The following is a 14,265-nucleotide window of genomic DNA, read 5'->3' on the forward strand; positions in this document are numbered from 1 at the left end:
TCCTTCAACTAAAACCTATGGACTTCACATCACTAGCTCCCAGCCTGAGAAAGGCTCCTTTATCTCACTCTGCTTTCTACCAGAAAGCTTTATCATCACCAATGCCATTGCCCTGACACCATAGACTCGTTTGCCAGGGTCTTGTCTGGCACCTTGCCAAAGGCCATCTGGCAATCTAAATAGATCACAACCACGGGGCTTCCTTTGTCTGACTTGCTCATTACCTCTCCAAAGAATTAAAGAGATTTGTCAGGCATGACCCCTGGAAGCAGTGCTGACTCAGCTCCTATTTTACCATGTTCTTCCATGGCTGCCTCAGCCTTCCCACAGGAAGGCTGAGAGAGACACTCTTACCATTTGTGCTCTGCTGTGCTAGCTTAGGAGGGGACAGACTGGCTGCAGCAGCCCATTTGCTGGCAGGGCATCCCTAATGACAGGGGGGGGCTAATTAAATGCTGAGTCAATTAACATCTGTAAGAAATAGAATCATGGTGTAGACCATGCATGCCCACTTTCTTACTGCCTTCTTTTAAATGAAGGAAAAATCTCAGCCTCAAAAGCCACAAGGGTGGAGCTGTGAAGGTGATTTTGTAGCCACCCTAAACCTACTGGGAATGAGGGGACAAGCAGCTTTGTTCTGAGGTTAGGGAGTATCTACGATCAGTGACTCAGTTCAGAGTGACATTGGAGGGTTTGGGCAGAAGCAAACAAAAGCACCAAAAAGGACTATCCTGACTGGAAAAAAAAACAAACAAGAGTCCTGCAAACAGAACCATGCCTCAGGATCCGTCATTATCTCACTGTCCCCACCTCAGGCAAACAGCAAAAACATATGCAGCAAATTAATCTTTATTGAGCAGGATGAAGTGGCCAAGGGTTTGATGAAGCTACATCCCCTTTACTTGCTGCTCCATTCCTCTACTTGGCACTGGTATACTTGGTGACAGCTTTTGTGCCCTCAGACACCGCATGCTTGGCCAGCTCCCCAGGCAGGAGCAGTCGGACTGCAGTCTGCACCTCCCGGCTGGTGATGGTGCTCCTCTTGTTGTATTGGGTCAGTCGTGATGCTTCTGTTGCAATCCGTTCAAACACATCATTCACAAAGGAGTTCATGATGCTCATGGCTTTACTGGAAATCCCAGTATCAGGGTGAACCTGGAAACACAGGATAGGTTCAGAACTAATCCCAACCCAGAGTCAAATTCTCATCCTCAAATCCTTCCCCACAAACCCCAGAATCTCCCCTGGAAGCTGCTAGCTGCACGTGAACTTCAGCTTTCTCTTCCCTACCCAAGAGCTCAACTCCTCAAATACAAAATTCTTCAGGGACCAAGATAACAAGGTGTGGAGCTGGATGAACACATCAGGCCAAGCAGCATCTTGGCCTGCTATGTTCATTCAGCTCCACACTTATCTTGGATTTTCCAGCATCTGCAGTTCCCATTATCTCTTCTTCAGGGAAGAGAGATTTTAGAAGGGAAGAATACAACTTTTCCCACATGTGGGGGAAATCTACAACCAAGAGAACAGTTTCAGTATAAAGGCTTGCATATTTAGAGAGGAATTCCTTTGCATGGTAGTTATCTGTAAACATTTATCCTGGAGGGCTGGGTTATCAAAACATCTCAGACTGGAATAATCTTAAATCAATACAGAATGACAGGTTATGGGGAAGAGGCAGGAAATCTGACTTCACTATCAGATTAGTGATCACATTGAATGAAAGCAGGCTTGATGGCCAGAGTGGTCAACATCTGATGGCCTTGCCTTGTCTGACCAGTCAGTCACATCTTGATCTTATCTGTAATGTATGATTCCGAGTGTATGCTTATGTCCCAGACATCACCATCCCTGGATACATCCTGTCCCACTGGCAGGACTAACCCAGCAGGAGGTTGGGATAGAGTTGCCCTGGGAGTCCTCAGCATGGGGTCCAGACACGTGATCTCATTGCTTTGGGTTAGAGATGGGCAAGGAAACCTGCTGATCACCCCCACACTGACCAATCAGTACTCAGGGCTGAACACCACAGGAAGCACTAGTGGTGGCAAGGACTCTGTTCTGAGTGGAGGATTTCAATGACCACCACCAAGAGCGGCTCAGCAACAGTATTACAGATAGAGCTAGTCAGGTCCTAAAGGACAGAGCTGCTAGACTGGGTCTGCAGCAAATAGAGAGGGAATCAAAGGGAAACCATACTTGACCTCATCCTTACCAATCTGCCAGCTGCAGATACACACATCCACAAGTGTTCTGGAGAGAGTGACCACTGCACAGTCCATGGAGGGGGAAGTCCCACCTTCACTGAGTGTAATGAAGTGTTGTGTGGTACAATCACCATGCCAAGTGGGTCAGACTTTGATGTATCAATTCAAGCCTGGGTATCCAGGAGGCACTGTGGGCCATCAACAGTAGAATTGTTCTCCAGCACAAACCTGTAGCCTCATGGCCCAGCATATGCCCCACTCAACTGTTACCATCGAACCAGGAGATCAACCCTGGTCCAGTGCACAAGGACATGCTAGAAGCAGCACCAGGCATACCCGAAGATGAGGTGTCAACTCCTGGTGAAGCCACCAAAATAGGACTACTTGCACACCAAACAACGAAAGCAAGTGATAGATGGAGCTAAGCGATCCAATAACCAAGGGATCAGATCTAAGCTCTGCTGTCCTGCCACATCCAGTGGTGAATGGTGATGGACAATTATTCAGCTCACTGTAGGAGGCTCCACAAATGCCCCCATCCTCAATGACGGAAGAGCCCAGCACATCAGTACAAAAGATAAGACTAGAGCATTCACAGCAATCATCAGCCAGAAGTGCCAAGTGGATAATCCATCTCAGTCTCCTCCAGTGGTCCCCAGCATCAGACACCAGTCTTCAGCCAATTCGATTCACTCAACGTGATAGCAAGAGATGGATGGAGACACTGCATACTACAAAGGCTATGGTCTATACTGAAGGCTTGTGCTCCAGAACTTGCAGCTCCCCCAGCCAAGCTGTTCTAGTACACTTAGAACACTGGCATCTACCCAGTGTGGAAAATTGCCCAAGTATGTCCTGTACATAAAAAAGGACAAATCCAATCCCGCCAATTACTGCACCATCAGTCTATACTCAAATCATCAGAAGAGTGATGGAAGGTGTCATCAACAGTGCTGTCAAACAGCACCTGCCCAGTGACACCCAGTTTGGGTTCCACCAGGGCCACTCAGCTCCTGACCTCATTATAGCCTTAGTTCAAATATGGACAAGAGAGCTGAATACCAGGGGTGAGTGCATGCGATGGTCCTTGACATCAAGGCAGCATTCAACAGTGTGGCATCAAGGAGCCCAACAAAAACAGGAGTCAATGGGTATCAGAGGGCAAATGGTCCAGTGGTTGGTGCAGTCATACCTGACACACAGGAAGATGGTTGTGTTTGTTAGATGTCAATTATCTCAGCTCCAGGACATCTCTGCAGGAGTTCCTCAGGGTAGTGTCCTCGACCCAATCATCATCAGCTGCTTAATGACCTTCCCTCCATCATAAGGTTGGAAGTGGGGATGTTCATGGATGATTGCGTAATGTTCAGCACCATTTGCAACTCAATTTGAAGCAGAGATAATGGGAACTGCAGAAGCTGGAGAATCCACGATAAAGTGTGGAGCTGGATGAACACAGCAGGCCCAGCAGCATCTCAGGAGCACAAAAGCTGATGTTTCGGGCCTAGACCCATCAGAGAGGGGGATGGGGAGAGGGTTCTGAAATAAATAGGGAGAGAGGGGGAGACAGACTGAAGATGGATAGAGAAGATAGATGGAGAGGAGTGTATGGGTGGGGAGGTAGGAGGGGATAGGTCAGTCTAGGGATAAGAGAGTTGCAGCGGGAGAGAGATCCCCTGAAGTTGGTCCAGAGGGAGGAGGGTAACTTCTCCAGTTTAGGCATCCTGTTATCTCAGATTCTCTCATTATCTGATACAATTTTAATCAGACTGTGAAGCCTCTGCCAGGATGCCTAACCTGAAGAAATTACCCTCCTCCCTCTGGAGATCTCTCTCCCATGCAACTCTTGTCCCTGGACTGACCTATCCCCCTCCCCACCTATTTTCTCCTCTATCCATCTTCAGTCCACCTCCCTCTGTCTCCCCATTTATTTCAGAACCCTCTTCCCATCCCCCTTTTCTGATGAAGGGTCTAGGCTTTTGATGAAACATCAGCTTTTGTGCTCCAGAGATGCTGCTTGGCCTGCTGTGTTCATCCAGCTCCACACTTTTGAAACAGTCTGTGTTCACATGCAACAAGATCTGGACAATATCCAGTCTTGGACTGGCAAATAACAGTTGCATCACAAATGCCAGGCTATGTGCCTCTCCAATAAGAGGGTCTAACCACCATCCCTTGACATTCAATGGTGTTACCATCACTGAATCCCCACTATCAACATCCTGGTGGTTACTTTTGACCAGGAACTCACCTGGATTGAAAACAGTGGCTACAAGAGCAGGTCAGAAGGTATGACTATTGCAGCAAGTAACTCACCCCAACAACCCCACCCCCTGACCATCTACAAAGGCACAAGACAAGAGAGACAGACAGAATACTCCATTTGCCTGGGGGAGTGCAACCCCCAACAAGCAGTTTATAGCCATCAGGATGAAGCAGCCCACTTGATTGTACTTGGAAGTGGTGCCATCGACTCCCTCCTCTCAGTAAACACTGCTACTATTCACCAGATGCACTGCATGAATGCTTAGATCCTCAGACAGCACTTTCCAAACCCATGGCCATGTCCATCTAGAAGTGAGATGACAGCAGCATTCAGCACCCATTTGGCAACACTGTACTCTGAAAGAGTCAGCTTGTTGATAGACCTCAGACACTGGCCCCAATCCCGCTAAGTATTGGCTGACTAGCATCCCCCTCAGCCAGCCTCTAATACACCACCTCACCGACCAGTTTAGAACCAGATGGAAGTACAGTGTGGATAATTTGATGTTAAAGGGACTGATTAATCAGAAAAGGAAACAGTATCACTTTCACAGCAGCTTCCAATAGACCAGTCAGGTCCATTCCCCAGCTGATGTTAGTTCCTTAGCTTCTAGCCAAAGAATTGCACGTGTGCTACCTTCATTCCTACACAGGCCATTCAGCCCATTATGCTAATGCTGGCTGTTCAGTGTCATAGATAACAAGTGCTGGTCTGGCTAGTCAATTTTCCCCTCAAGAGGGTGGCTGCAAACATCCCTCACTTTTGCAAATTCCAAGTGGGTATACATATTTGACTTCACCTGTCAATTCACTCAGAGGCACACAGAGAGAGTGGTGTTATCACTGGACTGTTAACCCAGGTAATGTCCTGGGGACCTGGGTTTGAATCACACCACAATAGTTGGTGGAATTTGAATTCAATAACTATATGGAATTAAGAATCTAATGATGACCATGAATACATTGCTGATTGTTAAAAATCAAACTCATCTGGTTCACTAATGCCCTCTAGGGAAGTAAACTGCCATGCTTACCTGGTCTGGCCTACTTGTGACTTCAGACCCACAGCAATGTGGCTGACTAAAGTGCTCCCTGGACAGCCTAGAGGACACAAGTTCAAACCCCACAGCTGGAGAAATTCAGTGCATAAATCTGGGAATTAAAATCTAAACCTTGACAAGGCTGATAAAACCAACTTGCTCAGTGTCCCTTATGCAGGACCATCTGACAGTCAGAACTGGACAGGCTTTAGACTCCAGACCCACAGAACTGAATATTGAACTTTGTGAGCAAGAGATAGAACAGGTTCAAGAGCAGACAGGGACACCATGCAGAAGAGAGAGAAGAAAACAGAGGATTACAGTAGTGGTTAAATAGAGATTATACTACAGATAAGAACAAAAAAATGCAGGATTTATTGAAGGTTACAAACAGGAGTGAGAGCATAGGGCCTTGTCATTACCTGTTTAAGGACCTTATAGATATAAACTGAGTAACTCTCCTTCCTCTTCAGTCTACGCTTACTGTGTTTCTTCTCAGCTGCAGCTGCTTTAGGAGTTTTCTTTTTCACAGGCTCATTCATCGTGTTCAAATGGCCAGCCCTGAAACAGCTCTCCCACTTCACTGACACACACTCTCTCTCCACTCAGACTGAGAGGCCCAACTCAAGTCTTTAAATTCTGTCTCCAGCAGCCGCTGCTCATTAAGGAATGGTCCAATTCTCTCTAAGCCAATCCGATCACATCCCAATCAGGTGTCACACTGAAAAGCTTCCTTCTCATCAGTCAAAACTCAGCAATTCACAACTTTGCCAGAATGGATCAATAAAAGGAAACTAAGATCAGCTTGTTCAAATAAATCAGCCGCAGATCCTTCTGGTTACTGGGAATTGATCACCGGGGAAGAAAACCCAGCTTTCATTCACAATAAAAATAATCAGATGGTCGCTCTCAAGTGACATGTGGGAGACAGTGAGAGACAGCCTGTTAATAAAGTGTAAGCTTTCCTCTGTATCTAACCCTGTGTTATCCCTGTCTGGAGAGGAACAGTATAGAGGAAGCTTTAATCTGTGTCTAACCCTATGCTGTCCATGTCCTGGGAGTGTTTTAGGTTGGTAGTGTAGAGAGAGCTTTACTCTGTATCTCTCCCTGTTTTGGGAGTGTTTGATGGGGGACAGTGTAAAGAAAGCTTTCCTCTGTATCTGTCCCCGTGACCTCCCTGTCCCAGCAGTGTTTGATGGTGATAGTGGAGAGGAGGTTTTACTCTTGAAGTGTTTAGATGAGCACAGAGTGTACTCTGTGTCATGGACTGAGGGCTGGAAAATCAGGTTAGATTGGTGTTTCACACAGATATGATGGGCTGGATGGCCCCTAGTCCAGATCTAGGGGACACTGTTTTAAAAAATAAAGGTCACCCTCTCAGCACAGAGATGAGGAGATAAGGTGCACAGCTGGATGAACACAGCAGGCCAAGCAGCATCTCAGGAGCACAAAAGCTGACGTTTCGGGCCTAGACCCTTCATCAGAGAGGGGGATAGAGAGAGTGTTCTGAAATAAATAGGGAGAGAGGGGGAGGCGGATCAAAGGTGGATAGAGGAGAAGATAGGTGGAGAGGAGACAGACAGGTTAAAGAGGCCGAGATGGAGCCAGTAAAGGAGAGTGTAGGTGGGGAGGTAGGGAGGGGATAGGTCAGTCCAGGGAGGACGGACAGGTCAAGGTGGGTGGGATGAGGTTAGGAGGTAGGAAATGGAGGTGCGGATTGAGGTGGGAGGAGGGGATAGGTGAGAGGAAGAACAGGTTAAGGAGGCAGGGATGAGCCGGGCTGGTTTTGGGATGCAGTGGGGGAAGGGGAGATTTTGAAGCTGGTGAAGTCCACATTGATACCATTGGGCTGCAGGGTTCCCAGGCAGAATATGAGTTGCTGATTCTGCAATCTTCAGGTGGCATCATTGTGGCACTGCAGGAGGCCCAGGATGGACATGTCGTCTAAGGAATGGGAGGGAGAGTTACAATGGTTCACGACTGGGAGGTGCAGTTGATTATTGCGAACAAAGTGTAGGTGTTTTGCAAAGCGGTCCCCAAGCCTCTGCTTGGTTTCCCCAATGTAGAGGAAGCCACACCGGGTACAGCGGATGCAGTATACCACATTGGTGGATCTGCAGGTGAACATCCACTTGATGTGGAAAATCATCTTGGGGCCTGGGATGGGGGTGTGGGGGCAGGTGTAGCACTTTCTGTGGCTTCCGGAGAGACCACTCTCTCCGTGACTCCCCTGTCCGCTCCACACTCCCCTCCAGCCCCAACACGCCGGGCACTTTTCCCTGCAACCGCAGGAAGTGCTACACTTGCCCCCACACCTCCCCCCTCACCCCCATCTGTCTGAAGATAAAGAAGAAAAGATTTCTTTACATCGATTTTCTTCTTTTTGTATTCGATTACCTGGTCTTTCCCATTTAAAGGAATATCCCTGGGCTGTAACTCTCTTCTTTGAAGCTACAATGTGTGTTCGAGTTCCCGATCCTTTATGGCATGCCTCGTTCGTGGATCTTGGGATGAGAAGCCATGTTTGTGGATTGCTGTGCTGGCTGTAGGGTGCTGTTGGTCCTAGTCATCACGATACCACTTATTGGTGAAAACAAATGATGTCCTGAGAGAGAGCAAGTGGTCTGTTCCCAGTGGGTCTCTGGTTTGCTCTGCCTTGACCTTATCACAAGCACAGACTGATGTGTGCCCTGGTTTCTTTGTTCATGTTTGGATTCAGAATTGGTTGGCTGAAAGGAGGCAGAGAGTGGTTGTAGATGGTAAGTATTCTGCCTGGAGGTCAGTGCTGAGTGGTGTCCCGCAGGGCTCTGTTCTTGGGCCTCTGCTCTTTGTAGTTTTTATAAATGACTTGGATGAGGAGGTTGAGGGGTGGGTTAGTATGTTTGCTGATGACACAAAGGTTGGAGGTGCCATTGATATTATCGAGGGCTATTGCAGGCTTCAGCGAGACATTGACAGAATGCAGAGCTGGTCTGAGAAATGGCAGATGGAGTTCAATCTGGATAAATGCGAAGTGATGCATTTTGGAAGGTCGAACTTAAATGCTGAATATAGGATTAAAGGCAGGATTCTCAGCAGTGTGGAGGAACAGCAGGATCTTGGTGTTCAAGTGCATAGCTCCCTCAAAGTTGCCACCCAGGTGGATAAGGTTGTTAAGAAAGCATATGGTGTTTTGGCTTTCATCAACAGGGGGAGTGAGTTTAAGAGCCGCGAGGTTATGCTGCAGCTCTACAAAACCCTGGTGAGACCACACTTGGAATATTGTGTCCAGTTCTGGTCGCCCTATTATAGGAAAGATGTGGAGGCTTTGGAGAGGGTGCAAAGGAGGTTTACCAGGATGCTGCCTGGACTGGAGGGCTTGTCTTATGAGGAGAGGTTGACTGAGCTCGGACTTTTCTCTCTGGAGAGAAGGAGGAAGAGGGGTGACCTGATCGAGGTGTACAAGGTAATGAGAGGCATGGATAGAGTCGATAGCCAGAGACTTTTCCCCAGGGCAGGATTGACTGCCACGAGGGGTCATAGTTTTAAGGTGTTAGGAGGAAGGTATAGAGGAGATGTCAGTGGGAGGTTCTTCACCCAGAGAGTTGTGAGCGCATGGAATACTTTGCCAGTGGAAGTCGTGGAAGCGGAGTCATTAGTGACATTTAAGCAACTGCTGGACATGCACATGGACAGCAGTGAATTGAGGGGAATGTAGGTTATGTTATTTTATTTTTGGATTAGGATTAATCCATGGCACAACATCGTGGGCCGAAGGGCCTGTACTGTGCTGTACCTTTCTATGTTCTATGTTCCATGTTTGGTGAATAACGCACACCTCTACCCTTCCTCAGACTGGGTTCAATTCCTGGGTGGCTGGCACGAATGCTGATAGCATTTCTCAACTCCCGCAGAATAAGGATCTGTGTCCTTTGTACAATGTGCCACCTTGTTGCTTCAATTCAATGTCCAGTTGGCCCTTAAAATGACTGCTTTGTAATCACTGGGCTTAGCTTTAAACTCTTTCTTGAATAAGCCACAATGTTTGCATTTCTCCAGTCTTCTGGCGCCAATTCCCCATGCCCAGGGAAGTCCAAACACATTCTTCCAGGGTGTCTGCATTTCCTACTCTTGTTTCCTTCATTATTTCTTGTTGCTCAGTCCCAGAACTTTACCCACATTAAATACTGAAAGTCTGACTGTGTTCAACAAAGTGTGGCATCGGAAACCCTGGCAAAACTAGAATTAATGGGTATCTGGGGCAACTCTCTGCTGGTTGGAGTCATACCTGGCAAAAAAGAAGATGGTTGTAATTATTAGAGGTCAATCATCTCAGCTGCAGGACGTCTCTGCAGGATTCTAGGCCCAACCTTCCTCAGCTGCTGCATCACTGACCTTCCCTCCATCAGAAACTCAGAACTGGAGATGTTTGCTGATGATCGCACAATATTCAACTCCATTCGCAACTCCTCAGATACTGAGGCAGTCTGTGTTCAAATACAGCCAGGTCTAGCCGTTGATGATGCTGCTTCATCTAGACTCAAAATATGAGCTTGTTTTCTCTTTAGCCAACGTCCAGGCTTGGGCTGACAAGTGACAAATAACATTTGTACCACATAAATGCCAGGGGATGACAGAATTTAATCATTGTCCTTTATCATTCAATGGTGCTACTGTCACGGACTCTGCACTATCAACATCCTTGCGTACCCATTGATGAGAAACTGAACTGGACTCACCACATAAACACAATGGCTACAAAAGCAGGTCAGAGGCCGGGAATCCTGCAGTGGGTAACTCACCCCCTAACTCCCCAAGGCCTGACCAACCACAAGAAGTCAGGAATGTGATGGAATACTCGCAACTCACTTGGATGGAAGCACCTCACCACCACCTCCTCACGGATAACTAGGGACGAGCAAGAAATACTGGCCCCGACTCCCACAAGTGAATAGGCAGAGGGTTTAACAGAATTGTCCCAGTTACAGGAAACTTCCATGGTGACGATAGAGTGGAGAAGTTGAGACTATTCACCTTGGAGAGATGGAAGCTGGGAGAAGATTTGATTAAGGTTTTCAATATCATGCTTGGGCTGGAGAGAGTTGAGGCAGAACCTGTTCCCATCGCAGACACATTGTGAATGAGAGAACATAGATTTACTGTCATCGGCAAAATGAAGAACCATTCTCACACAGCGAGGGGTTAGGGTCTGGAATGTACTGTCTGAGGGTGTGGGGGAGGGAGGGTCACTCGAGGGGTTCGGGTCTGGGACGTACTGTCTGAGAGTGTGGGGGAGGCAGGTTCACTCGAGGGGTTAGGGTCTGGAATGTACTGTCTGAGAGTGTGGGGGAGGGAGGGTCACTTGAGGGGTTAGGGTCTGGGATGTACTGTCTGAGAGTGTGGGGGAGTTAGGTTCACTCGAGGGGCTAGGGTCTGGAATGTACTGTCTGAGAGTGTGGGGGGGACGGAAGGTTACTTGAAGGTTTTAAAAGAGAATTGGGTTATTATCTTAGAGTAAATGACTCACGGGGTGTGTGAGACCAGCTGTCTTGCTGTTACAAAGAGACAGCAGAGAAAGGATGGTTGATTGGCCTCCTCCTGTTCTGCAGCTGTTTTCTTTTCGAACCTATCATGGGAAGGACCCTCTGACAGCACAGCACGATCCCAATCAGCAAGGCTTCATGCTGGAAGCACGTTGTGTTTTGCAAACTGTGCCTCTGAGCAAAATCTCTTCCTTATTTCTCAGTGAAGGCTGTGATTTGCAGACAGTCCCTGATACTGCCAGGCTTCACAGCCCTTTCCCTTTGGGAGCTGTCTTGTGCTCCTGAGATGCTGCTGGGCCTGCTGTGTTCATCCAGCCTCACATTTTATTATCTTGGAATTCTCCAGCATCTGCAGTTCCCATTATCTCTTGTTCTGTCAGATGTTTGCTGACAGTATGGGGCACATTCTGCGTTTGTACAGGAAGCCGGTGATTTACAGACAGCCCCTTTGCTGCAATGCGCCAAACTGCAGCCGCCCTCACTCTGCGCTGCCCGCATTGGGAGACGCTCCCTGCCCTGCTGCAGCTGCGCATTGACGAGGTTTCCTGCAGCACACCCCCCCCCTACAAAACCGACCCCCCCCCCCCGTCCCCAAGGGGCAGATACCGCCCCCACCCCACCCCACCCCCAACACCTCCTTTCAAACCCTATCGCATTCCCTCCCTCCGTGGCTGCAGCTCCCAGCTTCGGGCATCTCCATCCCCCATTCATGGAGAGAAAGGTAAGAGAAAGAGGATCCCCAGCTCCAGTTCACATCAATACCCCCCACCCCCACTTCCCCCATCTCCATAATCCACCTCCCTCCATCTCTCTCCATCTCCCTTCATCCCCTCACACCCCCTCCCTATCCCTATCTCACTCCCGCTCTCCACCCACCCCCTCACACTCACCAACACCCCCCCACCCCTCACTCCCTCTCTCCATCCACTGGCTCGCCACACTGTTTCTCTCACATTCTTTCCTTTCAGCCCTTTCTCTCTCTCTCTCTCTCTCTCTGTCTGTCTACAAACCGAGACGTGAGCAGCATCTCCATCAGACGGTGTGACACAGAGATCTCTCAGTCCCTCCGACAAAACTGCCCCTTGGTGTGCGGCTTGGAAATGCCCCGTCCCGACCCCAGTCATTTCAGAGCCTCAGCACAGACTGCACTGGTCCAGCTGCCCGTCGCTGAGGGTGGGGAGGGTGTTGCTGATGGGAGGCATCGTGTCTCTGTCCTGCCCCTTACCCTGGCTGCTTTGACACAAGGTGACCAAGAGAGAAACTCACCCCTTCCGTCTCTCCAGCAATGAGCCAATGTTTGGAATCCTCACAGTGTTGGGTTGTTACCTGCTTGTGGTTTGATGTAGCAGTCAGTGGTTTAGGGACTGAATTGTTTATTCTCCATGTCTCACTCAGAGGATCAAAACATTCTGGGGGTGGGTGGAGAGACAAACCTCAACACGCACAGTGAAACGTGGCACCCAAGAAACCACAGTAATGAGGGAGGGGGCACTGTCGGAGGGTCAGTGCTGAGGGAGCGGGCACTGTCGGAGGGTCAGTGCTGAGGGAGCGGGCACTGTCGGAGGGTCAGTGCTGATGGGGCACTGCACTGTCGGATGGTCAGGGCTGAGGGAGCGCCGCAATGTCGGAGGGTCAGTGCTGATGGAGCGGGCACTGTCGGAGCGTCTGTGCTGATGGAGCGGGCACTGTCGGAGCGTCTGTGCTGATGGAGTGGGCAGTGTTGGAGGGTCAGTGCTGAGGGAGCGCCGCAGTTTCGGAGGGTCATGGCTGAGGGAGTGCCCCACTGTCGGAGGGTCAGTGCTGAGGGAGCGGGCACTGTCGGAGGGTCAGTGCTGAGGGAGCGGGCACTGTCGGAGGGTCAGTGCTGATGGAGTGGGCACTGTCAGAGGGTCAGTGCTGAGGGAGTGGGCACTGTTGCAAGGAGAGTGCTGAGGGAGTGGGCACTGTCTGAGGTTCAGTGCTGAGGGAGTGGGCACTGTCGGAGGGCCAGTGCTGAGGGAGCGGGCACTGTCGGAGGGTCAGTGCTGATGGGGCACTGCACTGTCGGATGGTCAGGGCTGAGGGAGCGCCGCACTGTCGGAGGGTCAGTGCGAGTGAGTGGGCACTGTCGGAGCGTCTGTGCTGACGGAGCGGGCACTGTTGGAGGGTCAGTGCTGATGGAGCGGGCACTGTCGGAGGGCCAGTGCTGAGGGAGCGGGCACTGTCGGAGGGTCAGTGCTGATGGGGCACTGCACTGTCGGATGGTCAGGGCTGAGGGAGCGCCGCACTGTCGGAGGGTCAGTGCGAGTGAGCGGGCACTGTCGGAGGGTCAGTGCTGATGGAGCGGGCACTGTCGGAGGGTCAGTGCTGATGGAGCGGGCACTGTCGGAGCGTCAGTGCTGATGGAGCGGGCACTGTCGGAGGGTCAGTGCTGATGGAGCGGGCACTGTCGGACGGTCAGTGCTGTGGGAGCGTCGCACTCTGGGAGGGTCAATGCTGAGGGAGCGCCGCAGTCTCGGAGGGTCAGTGCTGAGGGAGCGCTGCACTGTCGGAGGGTCAGTGCTGAGGGAGCGGGCACTGTCGGAGGGTCAGTGCTGAGCGAGCGGGCACTGTCGGAGGGTCAGTGCTGAGGGTGCGCCGACCTGTCGGAGGGTCAGGGCTGAGGGTGTGGGCACTGTCGGACGGTCAGTGCTGTGGGAGCGTCGCACTCTGGGAGGGTCAATGCTGAGGGAGCGCCGCAGTCTCGGAGGGTCAGTGCTGAGGGAGCGCTGCACTGTCAGAGGGTCAGTGCTGAGGGAGCGGGCACTGTCGGAGGGTCAGTGCTGAGCGAGCGGGCACTGTCGGAGGGTCAGTGCTGAGGGTGCGCCGACCTGTCGGAGGGTCAGGGCTGAGGGTGTGGGCACTGTCGGACGGTCAGTGCTGTGGGAGCGTCGCACTCTGGGAGGGTCAATGCTGAGGGAGCGCCGCAGTCTCGGAGGGTCAGTGCTGAGGGAGCGCTGCACTGTCAGAGGGTCAGTGCTGAGGGAGCGGGCACTGTCGGAGGGTCAGTGCTGAGCGAGCGGGCACTGTCGGAGGGTCAGTGCTGAGCGAGCGGGCACTGTCGGAGGGTCAGTGCTGAGGGTGCGCCGACCTGTCGGAGGGTCAGGGCTGAGGGTGTGGGCGCTGTCGGTGGGTCAGTGTTGAGGGAGCAGGCACTGTCGGAGGGTCAGTACTGATGGAGCGGGCACTGTTGGAGGGTCAGTGCTGAGGGAG

At 50.7% G+C, this 14,265-nt stretch overlaps 2 protein-coding genes across 5 annotated transcripts in view; one reads left to right on the top strand and one right to left on the bottom strand.

The window, feature by feature from the left end:
• Nucleotides 1–14,265, top strand: part of smarcd3a (SWI/SNF related, matrix associated, actin dependent regulator of chromatin, subfamily d, member 3a) — a 149,141-nt gene that overhangs the window by 15,673 nt on the left and 119,203 nt on the right. Inside the window, exon 1 of one of the 2 annotated variants that reach the window (XM_059646284.1) lies at nucleotides 11,658–11,755. The exons of the other annotated variant lie outside the window; for it this stretch is intronic. Within the exon in view, the coding sequence (XP_059502267.1) occupies nucleotides 11,744–11,755 (12 nt within the window). The 5' untranslated portion in view covers nucleotides 11,658–11,743. Of the gene's footprint in view, nucleotides 1–11,657; nucleotides 11,756–14,265 lie in introns of those variants that run through there. 2 annotated transcript variants of the gene reach the window in all.
• zgc:92591 (uncharacterized protein LOC436997 homolog) lies at nucleotides 834–12,462 on the bottom strand. Of its 3 annotated transcripts, none has more exons than XM_048528681.1 (2): nucleotides 12,045–12,186; nucleotides 834–1,155 (listed from the first exon to the last, which is right to left on the bottom strand). In XM_048528681.1, the coding sequence occupies exons 1-2, from the start codon at nucleotides 12,156–12,158 to the stop codon at nucleotides 919–921; spliced, it is 351 nt and encodes a 116-aa protein (XP_048384638.1). In that variant the 5' UTR covers nucleotides 12,159–12,186; the 3' UTR covers nucleotides 834–918. The 3 variants fall into 3 exon arrangements, 2 of the variants coding, with proteins under 2 accessions (XP_048384638.1, XP_048384637.2); XM_048528680.2 differs by lacking the exon at nucleotides 12,045–12,186 and adding an exon at nucleotides 5,935–6,237; XR_009445797.1 differs by lacking the exon at nucleotides 12,045–12,186 and adding an exon at nucleotides 12,301–12,462 and having other exon boundaries at nucleotides 1,039–1,155.

Source organism: Stegostoma tigrinum, chromosome 5, assembly GCF_030684315.1.
Source record: "Stegostoma tigrinum isolate sSteTig4 chromosome 5, sSteTig4.hap1, whole genome shotgun sequence".
Lineage (NCBI taxonomy): Eukaryota > Metazoa > Chordata > Chondrichthyes > Orectolobiformes > Stegostomatidae > Stegostoma > Stegostoma tigrinum.

Coding starts and splice junctions, on each gene's coding strand:
- zgc:92591 (XM_048528680.2), bottom strand. CDS start 6,054: ATGAATGAGCCTGTGAAAAAGAAAACTCCTAAAGCAGCTGCAGCTGAG. Junction 1,156..5,934: donor TCTATAAGGTCCTTAAACAG/GTAATGACAAGG, acceptor CTGTGTTTCCAG/GTTCACCCTGATACTGGGAT.